The sequence below is a fragment of the Mya arenaria genome, chromosome 2 (assembly GCF_026914265.1).
Source record: "Mya arenaria isolate MELC-2E11 chromosome 2, ASM2691426v1".
In the NCBI taxonomy this organism is placed as follows: domain Eukaryota; kingdom Metazoa; phylum Mollusca; class Bivalvia; order Myida; family Myidae; genus Mya; species Mya arenaria.
Genome location: NC_069123.1, coordinates 34644153 through 34661841, shown reverse-complemented (window position 1 = coordinate 34661841; position 17689 = coordinate 34644153). Strand labels below are relative to the sequence as shown.

Here is a 17689-nt window from a genome sequence, read left to right as displayed (position 1 = left end):
GGCCATACAAATTGACTTGTCCCTTCAGTGCAAAAACGCATCAAGATTGAGCTTTGTTTAGCTCTGAAATTGAGAAATTTGTTTTGCTTATTTAGGTTTATTTGCAAAAGTTGTAATTGGAAATGTCTACAGATGTCTGACAGATAGCAACAACAATGTTTATGTTTTTCAGGACATCAAGACCGGCAGGCACATCTATCAGAATTACAGGGAAAATAGAATACAATTCCTAACATATTGTCAGTCTGAGAGGAAAATATGAATGCATACTCTGTAAACACACCAGTCTGTATAATTATGAACTCGGGTGAACTTCAGCCTAGCTTAAAAACATTTGTAGTATAGTTTAAAAATGTTTATTATAGGAAAATACATTGAAACAGCACATATTATTATAACCATGATAAATCACATTTAACATGACAGGGCTTAAATTTTACTCGCAAATTTGTACTTTTCTATTCAAACCATTTTACACAGCACTGTTCTTGTAAAGTCAAGCCACATTGTACATATTATTTTAATTTTGTAGCATCTACTTGATCATTAATTATTATGTGACCAGTTTTTGGCATACTTTTACACAACTGTTGCAATAGCCCTCAGTGGAGAGAACACCAGTGATAAACTCTCTTTTTCGGTCAGAATACTTCAACAATCATTAACGCCAGAGTGATGGGCCTTGCTGAACATGTGTAAATTATTATTATGGTCTCTGGCAATATCAGTACCATAAGTTTCATTTAAAATGAAGCTGCCAACAACACCAAAGCAATGACAATACCTTTTTATTTACTTCCAAAACCAGCTAAAATGGAGATGATTTAAGAACACTTGTGCAGTTTTGAGTGACAATAAACTACTCTTAGGATTGCTTTCTTTTTTGGATATATTTTTTTCATATTCTTGTTACTCCTTTAGCAGTATCTTTCTGGACAAAATCAGTGAAACAGAATATTAAAAAAAACAGTGACTCATGGTTGTCTTTTGCAATCAGTTGCTAGCTGTTAATTATTTATCCCTTCATTATATTACTGCACAAATTTACAATGGATGAAAATCATTATCATTAAAAAGCATTAATTTCAAGTTTTCCATTATGATGGGCTTGTTTTATGCCTATGTCAAATACATGGTCTGTTGTTGAACTGTTCATAATCTATTAAAACATAATAATCAATGCTCGAGCCAGGATTTGAAAAGGGCAGGGTGTTAGATCATAGAGGGCACTTTTGATGCGCATACTGTCAATATCATGCAGCCTTAAATGGGGTACTTGCAAGGGCCAATGTTCAATTCATATTTTGTAGGTTTTGTAAATGTTCAGTATTTACTTAAGTGTCAAAGTTACCTTTATTAAATTTATTATTTTTATAACATCAGTATTTCTGAAAAATAAATTGACAATATGTCCAATACAATTTTTTTTATCATATATAATATATTCATAATTATCAAAGGCCACTCTGTCAAACAAGAGCACAGTGGGGCAATTAGTAAAAATGCAGCAGGGTGTCAAAAAAGCTAGGGCAGCTGTCTCTGGGAACTCCCCCCTGCTACCCCCTGCTATTTAAGCCTCAGCTGGAGCAATGAATAATTATAATTTCATTTATAAATATGACTACCGGTGCATTTTCATGTAATGTAAGATCAATTTTAATATAACATAATTACAGTCTTAATGACTAGCACAGCTAGGATATATATCATTGACAAGTATATTGCTAGGGAGAAGGCATCATGCCTCATTTATAACCATAAGCTATCATAAATACTTTAGATCTTGGTTTCATTAATTCCTGGGAAGAAGCTTGCTTTAGGAATTACCTTAAGGGAAGTCTCCTGCTGCTGTTAATTACCATGGTTATCTCTGTGAATTGTGTCTGACACACCAGTGTTAATTGAGTTCTCTGTTTCTCCAGACCAGTTTACAAGGTCTTTATCTTTGTGTAGAAATGTAATCAATATTGGATCAATCTACTATTTGTCACAAAAAATATCAAGATACAGAGAGTTAAAAAACAACTTTCTTTTGATGCTTAATAAAAAAAATAATGATTATTCAATTAAATATAATATAAATACTCTTTAAATTCATTCGGAACTCCTCGGTCATTTTTCTGATGCTTAATAAAAAAAAGATTATTCAGTTTTATAAAATATATTATCTTTATATTATGTTCAGATTCCCTTCTTATAAAAAATAACATATTTCAAATTAAACACCAGACATAAAATTAAGTCACTGATGATTTCGCCAGACACAAATATTATATGTATAAAAGTTGTGTTGAACATAGACGAAAAATATTTTAAAATCCTGTCAGGCTATGTCAGGTGCTGAGTTTGTTCTAGTGAAGACAAAACAAATCATTTCAGTACTGTTAGAACCTTATTACTTGACCTTCAGAAGCATTCAGTTTGATCAGGTGCATGTGAGGTATATAATGTTTATTATGTATGAAAATAAATACTTTAAAACATAGAGGAGTGAAATTGACGGCAGACAAGAAATTTCTGATTTCCATCTTGACCTTCATGGTGTAGAAGAAACAATGTACAGAGGCAATGCAATGCATGTTCTTACTACCTTGTGCCAATGTGGCATACATAGATGCAAATAGAAGCTTGCTTTATAACTAGATCAAATAAAGCCATAATTTGTATTCCTTGTCAATTGTAAACAAATTACTTTCATATATTTATACCAATCACACTCAAATTGCTGGGTTTGTGGGTAACTTAGGTTTGCAAAAGCTGGTGTGGTGTTCATTATGAGCATCAGTTAGTAGAATGAACCTATTAACTAAAACTCTGGTAGTGAGACGACAGTCATGGGCTTGGCTCCTGACCCCAAATGGATCCCAAAGGAAGAATAAATAACAATATACAATTTTCAAAAACACTGAAGCCATTAAATGGAAACTCAAGTCTATAGAGATCTGCACCAGGGGAACTTTCTCAGGGGGTCTCAAAATGTACCTCAGTTCTGGTTAGACAGGAAACAGACTGACCATCATAATTCTATACCAATCAAGCTTAAAGTTCTAAATAGTATTAACTTATGTCGTATATTTATAAATGGAAACTTGACAGTTTCTTCTATAGCATGCGCATTTGCTTTACTAAGCACAAGTGAAAACATTTTGTAAATAAAAGCCTATTTTTTTGTGTCCGTATCAATATCAAATTTAAAAATAAAACAACCAACACTTTTTGGCAGCTGCTGACAAGTTATCAACTCAAGTACCTGTACAATTTTTGCACAACTTACGGCAAGATGTTTGCATGTTTCAATAATTATCCATGTTGTCACATGTCAAACACAAATCCATTGACAAAACATGCTTTGAAAGTTAAATGCTAAAAATAGCCAAAATAAACAAAGTTTTGCAAAGTTTTCTGATTTTAGAAAAGTAAATCCAACATAACAGAAGTAGCATTATGAAGCCGTATTTAAATAAAGAAATATATAAATCATCACCTTGACATTCTTTACCAAAAGTTTAGACTTCTGTGGATGCAAAAACCTGTTAAAACTCTGCCTGACAACACAACTGACTCCACCTGTCGCCATTTTGCTTTTGGGTTGAACTCTCGCTCAGAGACGCGATCTCGCGAGTGTTTTCAGTTTGACAGCTAATCAACATAAACACACACTCTTTTTAGCAATTTGTAAGATTATTGCAATGTCTGATCTTAGGCAAAGGTCCGGTGTTGGAAAACCAGATACAGATCCAAAGGTATAAATGTTCTTTGATGCATACTTTTAATCAAAAATGTAGAAAATGATGAGAGTCACATGGAAACGAAAGTGGGTGGGGTAACTAGGGGCACTTGTCAATTTTTATACAATCCATTTTTTTGGAAAATCCTCTATTTTATATTTGAATTATAGCTTAAAGTTCATTCACTTAAATGTTCATAATGTCAACAATTTGATATCAAAACATATCAGTAAATGCAAAAATAATATTGATCAGCTGCTATTATTGTCAGTAAAAAAGCTCACACTAGCTTATGTCGTACTTGTTGCTACCTTGCAGACTCAAAATAAATCTTATCTTATTTTTATCACCAAGCGGCAGATTAGTTTTTGATTATTTTGTAATTGCATGTGTTTTTAAGATTAATTCATCACCATTGATCGTTGTGGACGTTTTGAAACCGTCCTTTAAACAATTATTTAAGGTAATGAAAATCTGCATCAAGTGCTAGTTGGAATATTTTACCATTCGTTATGTTTTTTAAATAACTTTCATCATCTACCAAAGAATGGTTTAGTATGTTTTGACCAATGACTTTTGAATAACTAAGAAAGATGCAGAAATAATTGTTTTATAACCAAACCATAGTAAACAGAAACAGTGTATTTACATTTAATAATAATGTAACACGAGCATAAACTTTAAAAGTTTTATTGTCTGACATGGACTATTTGATTGAAAAAGTTTTAGCTTGCAATTTAAATGAAATAATTTTTTGTTTTATTGAAGTAAATTACATATATACAAGGTATCTATCTATTCGTATTTGTAAGTTACTACAATTCAAAGAATACGAATTGAACAACAAACTGAATGGAATTTAATGTCAAGATTTTCTGTAAGTGGTTACAAAAACATAAGGTTATGAAATAACCAATTTACTTACATGTAGGTTGAAATAAGCAGAAGCTCTACAGTGATATAATGTTTGTTGGACTAATGTTCAATGTTTGTATTACATCATAAATAAGCATGGCTTGTAATTACCATGAAGTGTACTAAGTTTATGGCTGAATGTTGATCAAAAGATATAATCTCTAAAACTGTGGATCATGATGGACTGATGCATGTGAAGCAAAGCACAGCAATGTACAGATAATTCTACTTGAAGTGTTACAAAATAATTTACACCCTTATATAATGTTGTAAATGTATTCTATACCTTATTTTTATTCAATAAAGTGTAATGGCGATTGTTGAATTGTATAGGCACAGTGTTTTGCAAACATACATGTTTTTATATACACGATTGGCTTGATCCTGAATCCAGAACTAGATCCATTTAAAGCACGGCACAGTTCTTACTTCCCTTTGCATTATAAAGCACTACGCTCATCAAGGGAGATAATTGCTTGGGAGTTGAATTGATTCTTTTCCAGTTAAGCGGACATCTTTGATTGGTAAAACCAGTTTTTTTTTAAGGAAAAATATAGTTGTTTTTGTTCTATCTAGCATGCCCCTGAGACACAGCCACCTGCTGATGACGATGAGGAAGAGGAGGAAGTTCCACTGTTTAACCCAAACGCTTCCAAGGAGCTTCCGCAGGCATCAGACACAACAACAGATGCTTTTGACACAGCCTTGAAGGACCTGACGCCAAGGTACTTAAAACAGGGTTTTCATTTTGTTGGATGGTAGCAGAATATTTGTTGAAATTAGGCGGGGATGTGGGGGACCTCTGCCTGATCAAGTTTCAAGGTGTGGCAAAAGAATTAAGCTGGATGGGCAGACACTAATTGATATTTTTTAATCAGGTTACTGCGTTCTTTTAAAACCCCTGACTCAGTCTAAATCAACAAATTTATCAATATTGGAAGAAAAATCTCTTAGATTTATGTGGAGCACTCCTGTAAACCTGACAGCAATGATGCTATATAAACAGTTATATAAACAGTTAGATTTATCATTGTACTCTGATAAATGAAAAGATTTGGAGGGCCATGCTTAAATTTTTAGTCTTAAACCAAAAAGATGTTTTTATGATAGTAAATTCTTGCTGCCTGTATTTACATTTCTCCAATTGTTAAAGGGACGTGTTTATAGATGATTTATAGGTGATTTTTTCAAAACTTTATTATAATTGATTTAACATCAACTCCAAATAACATCTCCCAAGATATTCATTTTAACAAAATTTTGTAATTTTAAGCCTAAAGTAATTCATTTGTCAAAAGTAAATAACACCTTTCGGCAAAGTATCTGGCTTTTTATATTGCATTTTCATATCTGTTGACATTAAAGAGCTAACCTTTTTCGACTAAAATGTGATGATGTTTTATCATTGTAACAAGCAGTTTGTTTACAATGCACACATTTTTTTTCAATGTCTGACCTTGAACATTAGTCCCTTTCAGTTTGATATAGATTACAAGTTATCAGTAGTAAATGATTACATGTTAGTTAATACATTGTTGATAAGAACAGAAATTAGTATCAATATTTATTTCAATTGATGATTATAATTTTGCTAAACATTTTATTGATTATGGAATAAGTTTTCAAAAGCATTTGCCAATTATGTGTATGAAAGAATCAATTTAATAGGGTTTTAGCTAAAGTCAGTTATAGGATGGCACCCTGTCCTTTTTCAGTATCACCCTTCTGCTCGCATGGAGACCAACATGGACAGTCTTCTTTTGTTTTGATTGAAATTTATACAATGATTTAAAGTGCATGTCCACTCTACATATTTCGCAGTTGAAACTTTAAACTACTTAAGTAAAACAAATTTCCTGAACAGAATAGAGCATTTTTGTCAAATTCATAATTTTTCAGTGATACAAAATTGTGCCTGTCAATCTCCTGTATCATTATATCCTTTCTACAGCACCCTGCCCCTTTAAAAACCAGGCTAAAACCCTAATAAAATTCACCTGAAAGAAGACAAGTTTGAGTCCCATTCATAGTTACCGGTATCATATGTGGAGGTTGAATTTAGCACCTAAACTTGCAAAATGCTTTACAGACCTGCTCGAATTCTGGTACTTGTTAAAAATATCTGATTGTAAGAAAAATCGAGCTTTATTATTCAAAATTATAATTTTTTTTACTTGTTTTGTAATGTTAAAAAATATACATAAGAAGTACAGGCCCTTGGGTCTATAATGTTAATGCAGGATTTTTTCTGGCCCCAAAAGGGGTAACTTTTATATTAAAGCCTCATATCTTGGGGCTTGTAGAATGTCAGTTTTAGATAAAAGGTCACTTGTAAAAACTAAAACTAATTGTATGTAAAAATTGCACCCTATAATAATTGTATATATATATATATATATATATATACAAATTTCATCTTATTGTTTGAAATGTCATTACAGATGGAGGAACTGGGTAATCCGTGGATTCTTCAGCTGGGTGATGATCCTGGCGTTTGCCCTCATTATTTGGCTCGGGCCTCTTGCGCTTGTTACCATGGTAATGTATTTATAAGCATATAGAGCTCCATACGTTGTTTAGATTATGCTTCAAACTAAAGAAAATGTCTTGAGAAAGAGTTTTGTGCTGTTAAATAGAATTAACTTACTTATTCCCATTGGAATACGTTCTGTGAATGTTTTTGTTCAGAAAAATGCCATGGGATATATTTCAGCCATTATGCTTGTGCACATGATTTCAAGTTGTTGATCATTAATGGCAAGTATTTCAAGTCTTTGGGAAATAGATCCATGTTCACGCGGCTCAAAACTTTGTTCTGATTTCTTGTTTAAGTTAATTGTTAAATCATATTTTGAACTGAAGTTATTTCTTTTGACCTGTGTTTACATAAACATTGTTAAATTTTTTTCGTAGCTGGGAAAAGTCTAATCCGCAAATAAATGTCTTCATTTGTAGTACTAGTGTTGGACCAATGATTGATTATAATTGATTGAAAAGATCATTATTGATGACTGTTGTTAGAGATTTAATCATAACTGATTACCGGTATTGATTATTATATACCATATAATTGTGTAAAGACCATTTTGGTTTCAAAATTGACACACTTTTCGATATTCAAAAATTTGGTTCGATCCTCAACACCACTCCTTCAAATTTCAGATAATGTTACTGCAGATATTCGGTTTCCATGAGATCATTACAATAGGTTACGTTGTGTACCGCTCCTATGACCTTCCGTGGTTCCGAACACTCAGCTGGTACTTCCTGTTTGCATCAAACTACTTCTTCTACGGAGAAAGTCTTATTGACCACTTTGGGGTACTTTTACACAGGACGGTAAGTCTTATATCACATACAGTATGATATTTGAATGATGATAGATTTCTTTTTTAAACAGTCTGCACAAAATGACTTCTGAAGTCCCTGACATTTCGGCTCATGAAATTATTAAATTTAATAGGCTTTAAGGAAAAGATCTTACGGCCAGTTCAGGTTTGTAATGCAACATGCAAATAAATTACAAGCACTTGGCCTTAAGCACTAGTCTAGGCCCAGACGAGAATTTACAAGCCCCGTGTCTTCAGCCTTGTAATCATTTTACGCAGACTGTTGTTTTGTTGTTAGATGGGTTTTTTTGTTTATTGTATACAGCATGTGTTTGTTTAACATATTTTGGCACCAATTTGCATGTGCTGTGTTTAGTTTTATTCATTATTATGAATATGATAAAAATATGTTATAAGTTCAAGATAATGGAGCCTTTTGAGTAAAGAAATTTGATGTATTTAGTCACATTTAATTGTTTTTAAAGTGCCATTTTTGTTGTTTTGCATTAATATATGTGTGGAAATTATACCTTAAGTTCAAGGAAAAAGCAAAGTTGAGGAAATGACCATTATCCCACTGTCATATATATCCAAAGATTTCTGAAGTTTAAAAATCCTTTATTGATATGGGAGCCTGGTCTTTGCAACAGTTGAAAGTAACTCAAATGCAGATGCCCGATAAAACATGAATCCATGAGGAAAACAGGAAACTATGTTGACAGAATATATTGAATTTAAATGCTGTATTATTGAATATTCATAAGGCTCATCATCTGTTTTTTGTAAAAAAAAATGAAGAAAAAGTACTGCCATAACTTTGGTGTTATAGTTGTCATCATTGGTGTTGTGTAAAAACTTCCAAGAGGTTGCCCATAGCTCAAAAGCAATTCAAGAGAATTACATGAAACTTAATATACATGCTACCAGAGACCATATACACATGTATAGCAAGGCGCATAACTCTGACTTTAATAATGTTGAGTTATACCCCTTGTTTGACTGAAAAAAACAAGGGCAGATAATGGTCATCATTGGCTCGGTAGAGCTCTTGTATACAAACAAACCATACTGTTTATTTTTAGCATAATTATAAGCCTCTAATTTTCCACCAAAAAAGTCAAACAGCTTTGTTTAAAACTTTACATTTCTGATATTTTCAGTCTGAAAACTTTGTAAGTTGTTAGATCACTTTTAATTTGACCTTGCACAAAGATGTTTATTCACTTGCACATCGTATCTGTATTTTTAGTGTGGCAACAATTTACACAGAAAATTTCGTTTAGAAAATGGTTTTCTTTTCTAAATACTGTTGTTTTAATTCAGTATGGAATCTTTTATGTTTTTTATTGAGAAGTAAAATTGCAAATCACATAGATGTGTCACACAATCAAAATTTATCCATCAATATACCGGTAGATCACTTTAACCCTTAGGCTGCTGATGGCGATTTTAAAGGCTTTGCAAACAGCTTGGAACCAGACCAGACGCCGAGTAACTCGGCGCCTGGTCAGGTTCCAAGCTGTTTGCCACTCAGTCAATATATGCCCAAAGTTTTAAGTAAATTAAAAGAAATTTAGAATAAACCAGACAACATTTTTGAGCAGACGACAATTTACCCAGCATGCAAAGGGTTAAAATGAATATATGAGTAAGGGTATGCTTGCAGTTATATGTGCATTTGATAGACTATAGTTTGTAATTTGCCTATCCTGTACAGTTTTGTCCTAGTTTAGTCCCATGTCCGCCTTGTCAGATAACTCACCTCGATAGATTTGATCCATTCTTACGTGATAGCTTCCGTTTTTTTTCACCAAACAAAGTACATGTCATCCATGTTTTATTACAGAATAAAACATTAAAACAATGCATGAATTGGATAAAAGAATATTATGATGTGAAGTTCTGTTTACCCATTTCGTTCATTACTGAGTGACAACTCTGCGCAAACAAGCGCTGAAATTATGTCTGATCCTTTTTATGCACTTAAAAATAAATAAATCGTGTTTGACTGAAAATGAAAATGTTATTGGTCTAATAAAAATCTTTTTATCATTCCGATGTGTCAAATGAAACATCTTGCACCCAAAATGACATTGTTTAATTCCTATGCTTTAATTATCCAGTCCATGTTTTAAAAACAATAAAACATGGAAACAATCAATCTCTTTTATAATACTTTATGAACAATCGTAGCATGACAGAATGGATCTTGAAATTTGGGTATCTGGCAACGTTTATTCTGAACATGTATTAACAGCTTAAAGACAAAGCTCCCTGTATTGTCATGGAATGAGGTCAGTCTATTGGATTATCTGTATTTTGTAAGTCATTATTAAAATTCAAATATTTGAGGCCCTTGAAGTTGATTTATCCAGATATAGTTTTATTAATTAATATTCACAGCTTATTGTCAATGATTTTCAAATAAATAAATCCACCAACAGATTATATCAGGGCCTCAATAAGTGTGCTTCAATTATGATATCAGGGCCTCAATAAGTGTGCTTCAATTATGATATCAGGGCCTCAATAAGTGTGTTTCAATTATGATTATATCAGGGCCTCAATAAGTGTGCTTCAATTATGATTATATCAGGGCCTCAATAAGTGTGTTTCAATTATGATTATATCAGGGCCTCAATAAGTGTGCTTCAATTATGATTATATCAGGGCCTCAATAAGTGTGTTTCAATTATGATCATTGAACATGTTTATATATACATATATATAACAGTTAAAACTATGAAAACACTGTTTCAGTAGATAATTTGAGGGTTTCTCGATCTGACAGGGAGCTTTGCCTTTAATACATTAAAAAGTCTCCTTTAGGAGGTTTGTATCTTCCTATAACATTTGTCTAAGTGTTTATGCTCATGTCTCTGCCAATGCTATCTCCAAACAGATTCTGATTCAATCACTTAAAAAGCTTATGACAAAAAATATTACCGCCTATAATTTATGTAAGTTATTCAGCGGTTACATGCATTGACATTGACTTGTATGGAGACATTAGTGGCAACACTTAAGTAATATTTAATTATAAGAAAAAATTGTCTATTTTTGCGTTAAGCTAAGCAATTGAAATGGCAGCTGAGTTTTGACCTGCTGATATCATTCTTTAATGGTTTAATGAAACAAAAATGAACAATAGCTATTACATAAAAATCTTAATAAAGCTACCTTAATTTTCCGAGTAAAACCTCTAGTACATATAAATATTGATATATAATCATTATAAGTGAAATAATAAATGTTCTAAATAAAATTATAGCTAAAATAATCCTTAAGATATCTTACTCAGAAAGTTTCCTTTCAAACTAACCATCATTTAACATTTTAAGCTTGCCTGTTTTCTTGAAAAAAAAAGTCAGAATAATTAGTCAACAGAGTCGTTTTAACCAGTTTTTCAATCATTTTAACGAGTTACATTGTTGTTATAACTATATATGTAAGACGTTTGAAAGAAAAACTTAGTTGTTTAAACAGGCTGTTTTAACAAGATAAAAAGATTGCTATAAGTCACCTGTATGCCATTGGATAAACCAGATATTTGTGTATTGTTTTGTTCAGTATTTATGAATCATAAGCTTAGCTACATGTATGTTTTAAAATGGGGTAAAGATAAATTACAAAAAAATATTCAAACTAATGAAAGGTCATTTTCTTGCAGGAGTTCATGCATCCGTTCATCACTTACCACAGGATCATATCCTTCCTGCTATACGTGGCTGGCTTTGTCTCCTTTGTCGTCAGCCTACGGAAGAAACACTACCTTAAACAATTCACCATGGTGAGTCAATTCATGTTGTATTGAAGATCAATTATAAACACAAATAAATCGTGAAAAGAACATGTTAGTCATGATTATCATGACAATAGTAGATTTATGTATGCTGATAAGTCGCTATTTATAGTCATGAGGTAATAGCTCAAGGGTTAAGTTGCCCTCAGGGTCAGTGTTATCGTATTGCTGATAAGTCGCTATTTATAGTCATGAGGTAATAGCTCAAGGGTTAAGTTGCCCTCAGGGTCAGTGTTATCATATTGCTGATAAGTCGCTATTTATAGTCCTGAGGTAATATCTCAGGGTTTAGTTGCCCACAGGGTCAGTCTTGTCATAGTGCTGATAAGTCGCTATTTACAGTCATGAGGTATTAACTCAAGGGTTAAGTTGCCCACAGGGTCAGTGTTATCATATGGCTGATAAGTAGCTATTTACAGTCATGAGGTAATACCTCAGAGTTTAGTTGCCCACAGGGTCAGTCTTATTATATGGCTGATAAGTCGCTATTTACAGTCATGAGGTATTAACTCAAGGGTTAAGTTGCCCACATGGTCGGTGTTATCATGTGGCTGATAAGTAGCTATTTATAGTCATGATGTAATAACTCAAGGGTTAAGTTGCCCACAGGGTCAGTCTTATCATATGGCTGATAAGTAGCTATTTATAGTCATGATGTAATAACTGAAGGGTTAAGTTGCCCACAGGGTCAGTCTTATCATATGGCTGATAAGTAGCTATTTATAGTCATGATGTAATAACTCAAGGGTTAAGTTGCCCACAGGGTCAGTCTTATCATATGGCTGATAAGTAGCTATTTATAGTCATGATGTAATAACTGAAGGTTTAAGTTGCCCACAGGGTCAGTCTTATCATATAAATGGGGCTTAGGTGTCTTTGCTCAAGCCTTTGCCAACAGGATCGCTAGACAGAGTCTGATTGAATCTTTAAGAAACCTCTGACAAAACAGAAACCAAATTTTCATTGATTTAAAGTCACTTTTATACTTGGTTTTTATAATTAAGTGGGTAATTAAGTGGTTTGTACATGTGCACTGGTTAAAATACAAGGAGCCATTCGTGCCAACACTAATATGTTACTGTTTTGCCAAATTAATAGTTTGGTTAAGTAAAAAATAAACAACTACTTTCACGTAGAGAATAAGAAATGACAAAAGCATTCGTCACACTGAAAAAATAAACTAGAGAGTTTTGAAATCAAGACATTTTTGTATCGTTATTGGCAGTCACTCTAAGAACTTCAGATAAACTGAGACATTTAAACAATGGTTCATATGTGTGCCAAGGCTGTTGAACATGTGTGATGTCCTGGGTGTCAACATTCACAACACAAATGTGTGAAACAACATATTAGCCACTTGTGTAAACTCTACAAAGTACAATGATGTAGCATTTGAAAAAAAATCCAGCATTCAGAACACATATGTGTGAAATAAAACCTACATGTGTAAACTATGAAATACAAAGATGTAGCCTTTGTAAAAACAAACAAAATACATGCAGGTGCTTATATTTAACTTTATTGGGAAATATGGGAAATTTTAAATAAATAGTAGGTGAAATATAATCAAGAGACAATGAATATATATAATAATCAGTCTTTTACTTGGAATGTTGGCAATTGTCGTTCGAACATCAGCAACCTAGGAGTGACTCATACTTATGCCGGCATCCAGTCAATGACTGGTTTATCTTTTTTTGCAATGACTGTTATAGCTTTTTTTGCAAAAGTCAAAGACAGGATGATTAGTTGTTACAGTCAAGGTGGTCGTCATCTTAATAAGGATGATTTTTTGTGACTGCCTGGTCAACAAGCTGTTGAAGGAGAAAGATCTTTGTTCATTTCTGAAGCGGCAGCGGGGCATGTGACAGAGGCAGAGGTCTCTTCCATCTTCCAGGCTACTGTGCCAGGCAGCGCAATAACCTCTTCCATCTTTCTGGCTTCTGTGCCAGGCAGCCAATAACCTCTTGCATCTTCCTGGCTACTGTGCCAGGCAGCCAATAACCTCTTCCATCTTCCTGACTACTGTGCCAGGCAGCCAATAACCTCTTCCATCTTCCTGGCTACTGTGCCAGGCAGCCAATAACCTCTTGCGTCTTCCTGGCTACTGTGCCAGGCAGCCAATAACCTCCTGCATCTTCCTGGCTTCTGTGCCAGGCAGCCAATAATCTCTTGCGTCTTCCTGGCTACTGTGCCAGGCAGCCAATAACCTCCTGCATCTTCCTGGCTACTGTGCCAGGCAGCCAATAACCTCTTGCGTCTTCCTGGCTACTGTGCCAGGCAGCCAATAACCTCCTGCCTCTTCTCTTTCCCATCCTTGTATTTGGCATGATCTGCAATTTTTGGAAAGAATCTGAAAGAATGATGGCTAACTATTGTGTGCATATATTTAAACGTAATGATGTGACAAAACAAATTGGTCGATCATTTGGGAAATGGTTGGCTATGTCCTTGATTGATTGGCCCTGACTGTTGATGGTTGGTGACCCATCTATGACCAATTACCGATTGGTCGGCATTTAACTTGCAACTGGTCACTGATCAAATGAAGACCAAAGATAACCTTTCATGACTCATATTAGTCTGCGTAAGGTCTCACTTTCAGCAGTGACGATTTCGAAGTGACATAACTGGTAAAAAAACAGTTACAAATCTCACAACAACAAAAATAATTACGAAACAAACTTTATTTACAGTTTGGCTGGACCCATGTGACGTTGCTTCTGGTGGTGACTCAGTCACATCTCATCATGCAGAACATCTTCGAGGGACTTATCTGGTATGATTTATACATTTTCTATACAATTTCTGGGGCCATGATATAATATGAACAGTCTAAATTCTGAGTTTAGACTCAAGTGACAAAACTGAAAATCTTCATTTCATTGTTTCTAAATTTCCTTCTGGTTAAGTCTTGATGATTTTATTACTGTTTAATAGTTAGAATGGGCGGATCAAACGTAGCGAACAAGTCCTTCTTAATCATTAAGAATTCATGTCATCTAACTGACTTAGAATACAGCCTCATTGGCTGATACATTGTCAATGCAAAATCTGACGCAGAGTGTGTATCGGATGATTGGCAGTAGGTGGATCTTTAAACACGTGTGGAAGTTGAATTTCTTAATAATTAAGTCTACTACGTAATGGTCGCCTATATGCAATTTTAATGGCTGAAAATGTAGGTTGTATTCTCAAATGGATTGTAAAATGAATAGAAAAAAAATATAATTTTTTGAATATAATTTAAGTGCTTTTCTGAATCTGATTCTGGACTTAGACTTGAGATTGTTTGTAATCATGGTCCACTGGGCCTTGTAAAATGTTATCTCTCAGATTGATAGCTTTTGGTTAGTAGGATAGAAATGACACTTTCAGGGCTGCCCAGAGTTTTTTTAAAACAAAAAACAAACATTTTATTTGCCTGTTGTTTTTTTTTAAATTTTCTTTTACTGTTATTCCGACTGCAGCACTGGAATGTTAATAATGCTTCATGTTTCAATCAGCAGCCAGGCCAATCACATCCCTGCAGAGGTGGTGAAAGATATCCACTATAGGATTATTTAACCATGTGCTATTAGCCCATTATATATAAATATCAGATACCATCATCACAAGGAATTACAGGGTGATAGCATATAAAGTTAACTGGAGAAAGGTAATGTCAAACAATGTGTTAGCTGAAGTTGACATTAAATGCTATCATGCACACTACTTTCGGTTGCATCTGATATTTATTTATTATCAAAAACACCGTTCAAAAAAAGAGTACACCAGTTTCATCTGCAAATGTGGTGTTTGATTTGAGTCAACAAGATCATATTTACTATGAAGTGATTAATTATTATTATGACATTATAAAGTTTATGTTTTTAATTTATATTTTTTTGTGACTACTAACACAGATTTTCAACGACATTTTATAAGCACCTATTGACACCAGATGCTTGAGAAAGCAAGAAATATATTTTTTGACTGCACGCAAGAGTAGAATTTAAAATAATCACATGAGACGTTACAGAGTAACTAATGACAACTAATTTAATAAAGGCAAAGTCACATGAGGTATATAATATTTTTAAATAATAGGGGATATTGGTTTTGCATGTTTCATATTACATTATACTTTAAAGCTTATAATTATTTTTTCTAGGTTCTTGGTTCCCGTGTCAATGATCATCTGTAATGACATCATGGCGTACATGTTTGGGTTTTTCTTCGGCAAGACGCCACTGATAAAATTGTCTCCGAAGAAAACGTGGGAGGGATTCATTGGTGGAGCTGCTTCGACGGTCCTGTTTGGTATTGGGGTAAGATCATTATGTGCCGGAATATACACATGTAGTGTTTTTGTTTTTAATTGAGATCGAGGCCGAAAAAAGTTAGTTTGGTTAAGGTTAAAACCTGTTTAAAAACAGGTAGGGTAGGTACGCTTTTTTATGTTATTTTTTTTTATTTGGCTTTATATAAGAATGTAATAATAATTGTCATCATTAGAGAATAGTGTTAAAGTAATCTTCTGTATAGGTTTAAATGTTTTAAAATAGACATTAAAACACACGCTTAAAACAAAAAAAAAATTTGTTTAATTACCAACAGACTATAAAAAATGGTAGGGTTGTCGCATTTTAGTCGGTAGGGTCAGGTAAACCAAACCAAATGTATTTTTTTTGCCCAACTTAAGATTTTTTAAAGACAAACCGCAATATTGTTTCAAGAAACTAGGAAATCCTCTTTTGTAATTTTCCATTCACTGACTTTCTCATTTGAGGCCCTGAATTAGTTGTTTTGTCCAAATTTATTTCTATATGTCAATGAATAAATGTGATCAATAATTCATATTCAGAATCATTAAATAAGATTCGTCCCCTACTATATTGACAGTTCATTTATAAGGTCCATTTGATTGTTTCAAATCCTTAGATGTATTTTTTTGTTTCATTTTAGATGCTATTTGGAGATAAACTATGTGACATTGACAAATACACTTTTGCTGAGCCAAAAATGATACATTATTTGTGAACATTTTATATAGTTATAGCAATTAATTGAATGTGAATATAAACTTAGCTGTGTGGTATGGCATAGTTTTTGTATCAGGTGTTACAAAAAGTATCACTTCTCCCTAAAGTCTCCCCACTTCTCCCTAAATTGACTGAAGGGAGAAGTCACTTCTCCCCAAAATTTCAGCCTAGTGAGAGCCCTGCACATCCCTGTAAAAATCAGCCAAAAAAACTTTCATGTCATGAATATGTTTGTGAGTTGGTTATTAAATGTGGACTTTTTGAAAACTGAAAACTTACTGAAACATAAATTACTATGTTAAACAATAGGACAACAGGATTAAAACCCAGCTAAAGCCTAAATCAATATCCAATTTATTAATTGAAAGGCACATTTTCAGGGTCAAGGCCAGCCTGACACTGAGTGAGTGATACACAGTGTCCCAATTAAACAAACACATATGATTGACACAAATATTGTACGCAGTAATTAGTAAATGATGTTACGATGATGCCTGCTGCCACAAATTCATGTAGCCTAGTAAACAAAATAAAGGACATGTTACGCTGAACACTGTTTAACATAAGAGCGACCTACGAACTACATGTATGATGATTATACTTAAAATGTTTGATTTCAGATCTCCTGGGTGTTGATCCAGTTTGACCAGATGGTGTGCCCGATACAGTATGATGACGACAAGGGTGCGATGAGCATGGAGTGTGAGCGACACCCGGTATTCTTGCTGGACGAGTATGCCATACCGGAGACAATACAAATATTCATGAAACTGGTGGGTAGTGTTTGCCGATGTCTCACTTATTTGAAAAAAAAAAAAATGTTTGTTTTAGTTTATACTTATTTCTTTTGGCTTCATTGTGACAAAAGCTGATAGCTTATATAATTGGTCT

The 17689-nt window shown here is 33.5% G+C and overlaps 2 protein-coding genes across 2 annotated transcripts in view; one reads left to right on the top strand and one right to left on the bottom strand.

Moving 5' to 3' along the window:
- The window catches only part of LOC128244398 (calcium uniporter protein, mitochondrial-like), a 42072-nt gene extending 38479 nt beyond the window's left edge, over positions 1–3593 (bottom strand). Inside the window, exon 1 of the mRNA XM_052962411.1 lies at positions 3485–3593. Coding sequence (XP_052818371.1) covers positions 3485–3577 — 93 coding nt within the window. The 5' untranslated portion in view covers positions 3578–3593. The remainder of the gene's footprint in view (positions 1–3484) is intronic.
- Positions 3587–17689, top strand: part of LOC128244387 (phosphatidate cytidylyltransferase, photoreceptor-specific-like) — a 28619-nt gene continuing 14516 nt past the window's right edge. Inside the window, exons 1-8 of the mRNA XM_052962400.1 lie at positions 3587–3743; positions 5220–5368; positions 7085–7181; positions 7806–7982; positions 11643–11762; positions 14471–14553; positions 15928–16084; positions 17419–17571. Of these exons, the coding sequence (XP_052818360.1) occupies positions 3690–3743; positions 5220–5368; positions 7085–7181; positions 7806–7982; positions 11643–11762; positions 14471–14553; positions 15928–16084; positions 17419–17571 (990 nt within the window). The 5' untranslated portion in view covers positions 3587–3689. The remainder of the gene's footprint in view (positions 3744–5219; positions 5369–7084; positions 7182–7805; positions 7983–11642; positions 11763–14470; positions 14554–15927; positions 16085–17418; positions 17572–17689) is intronic.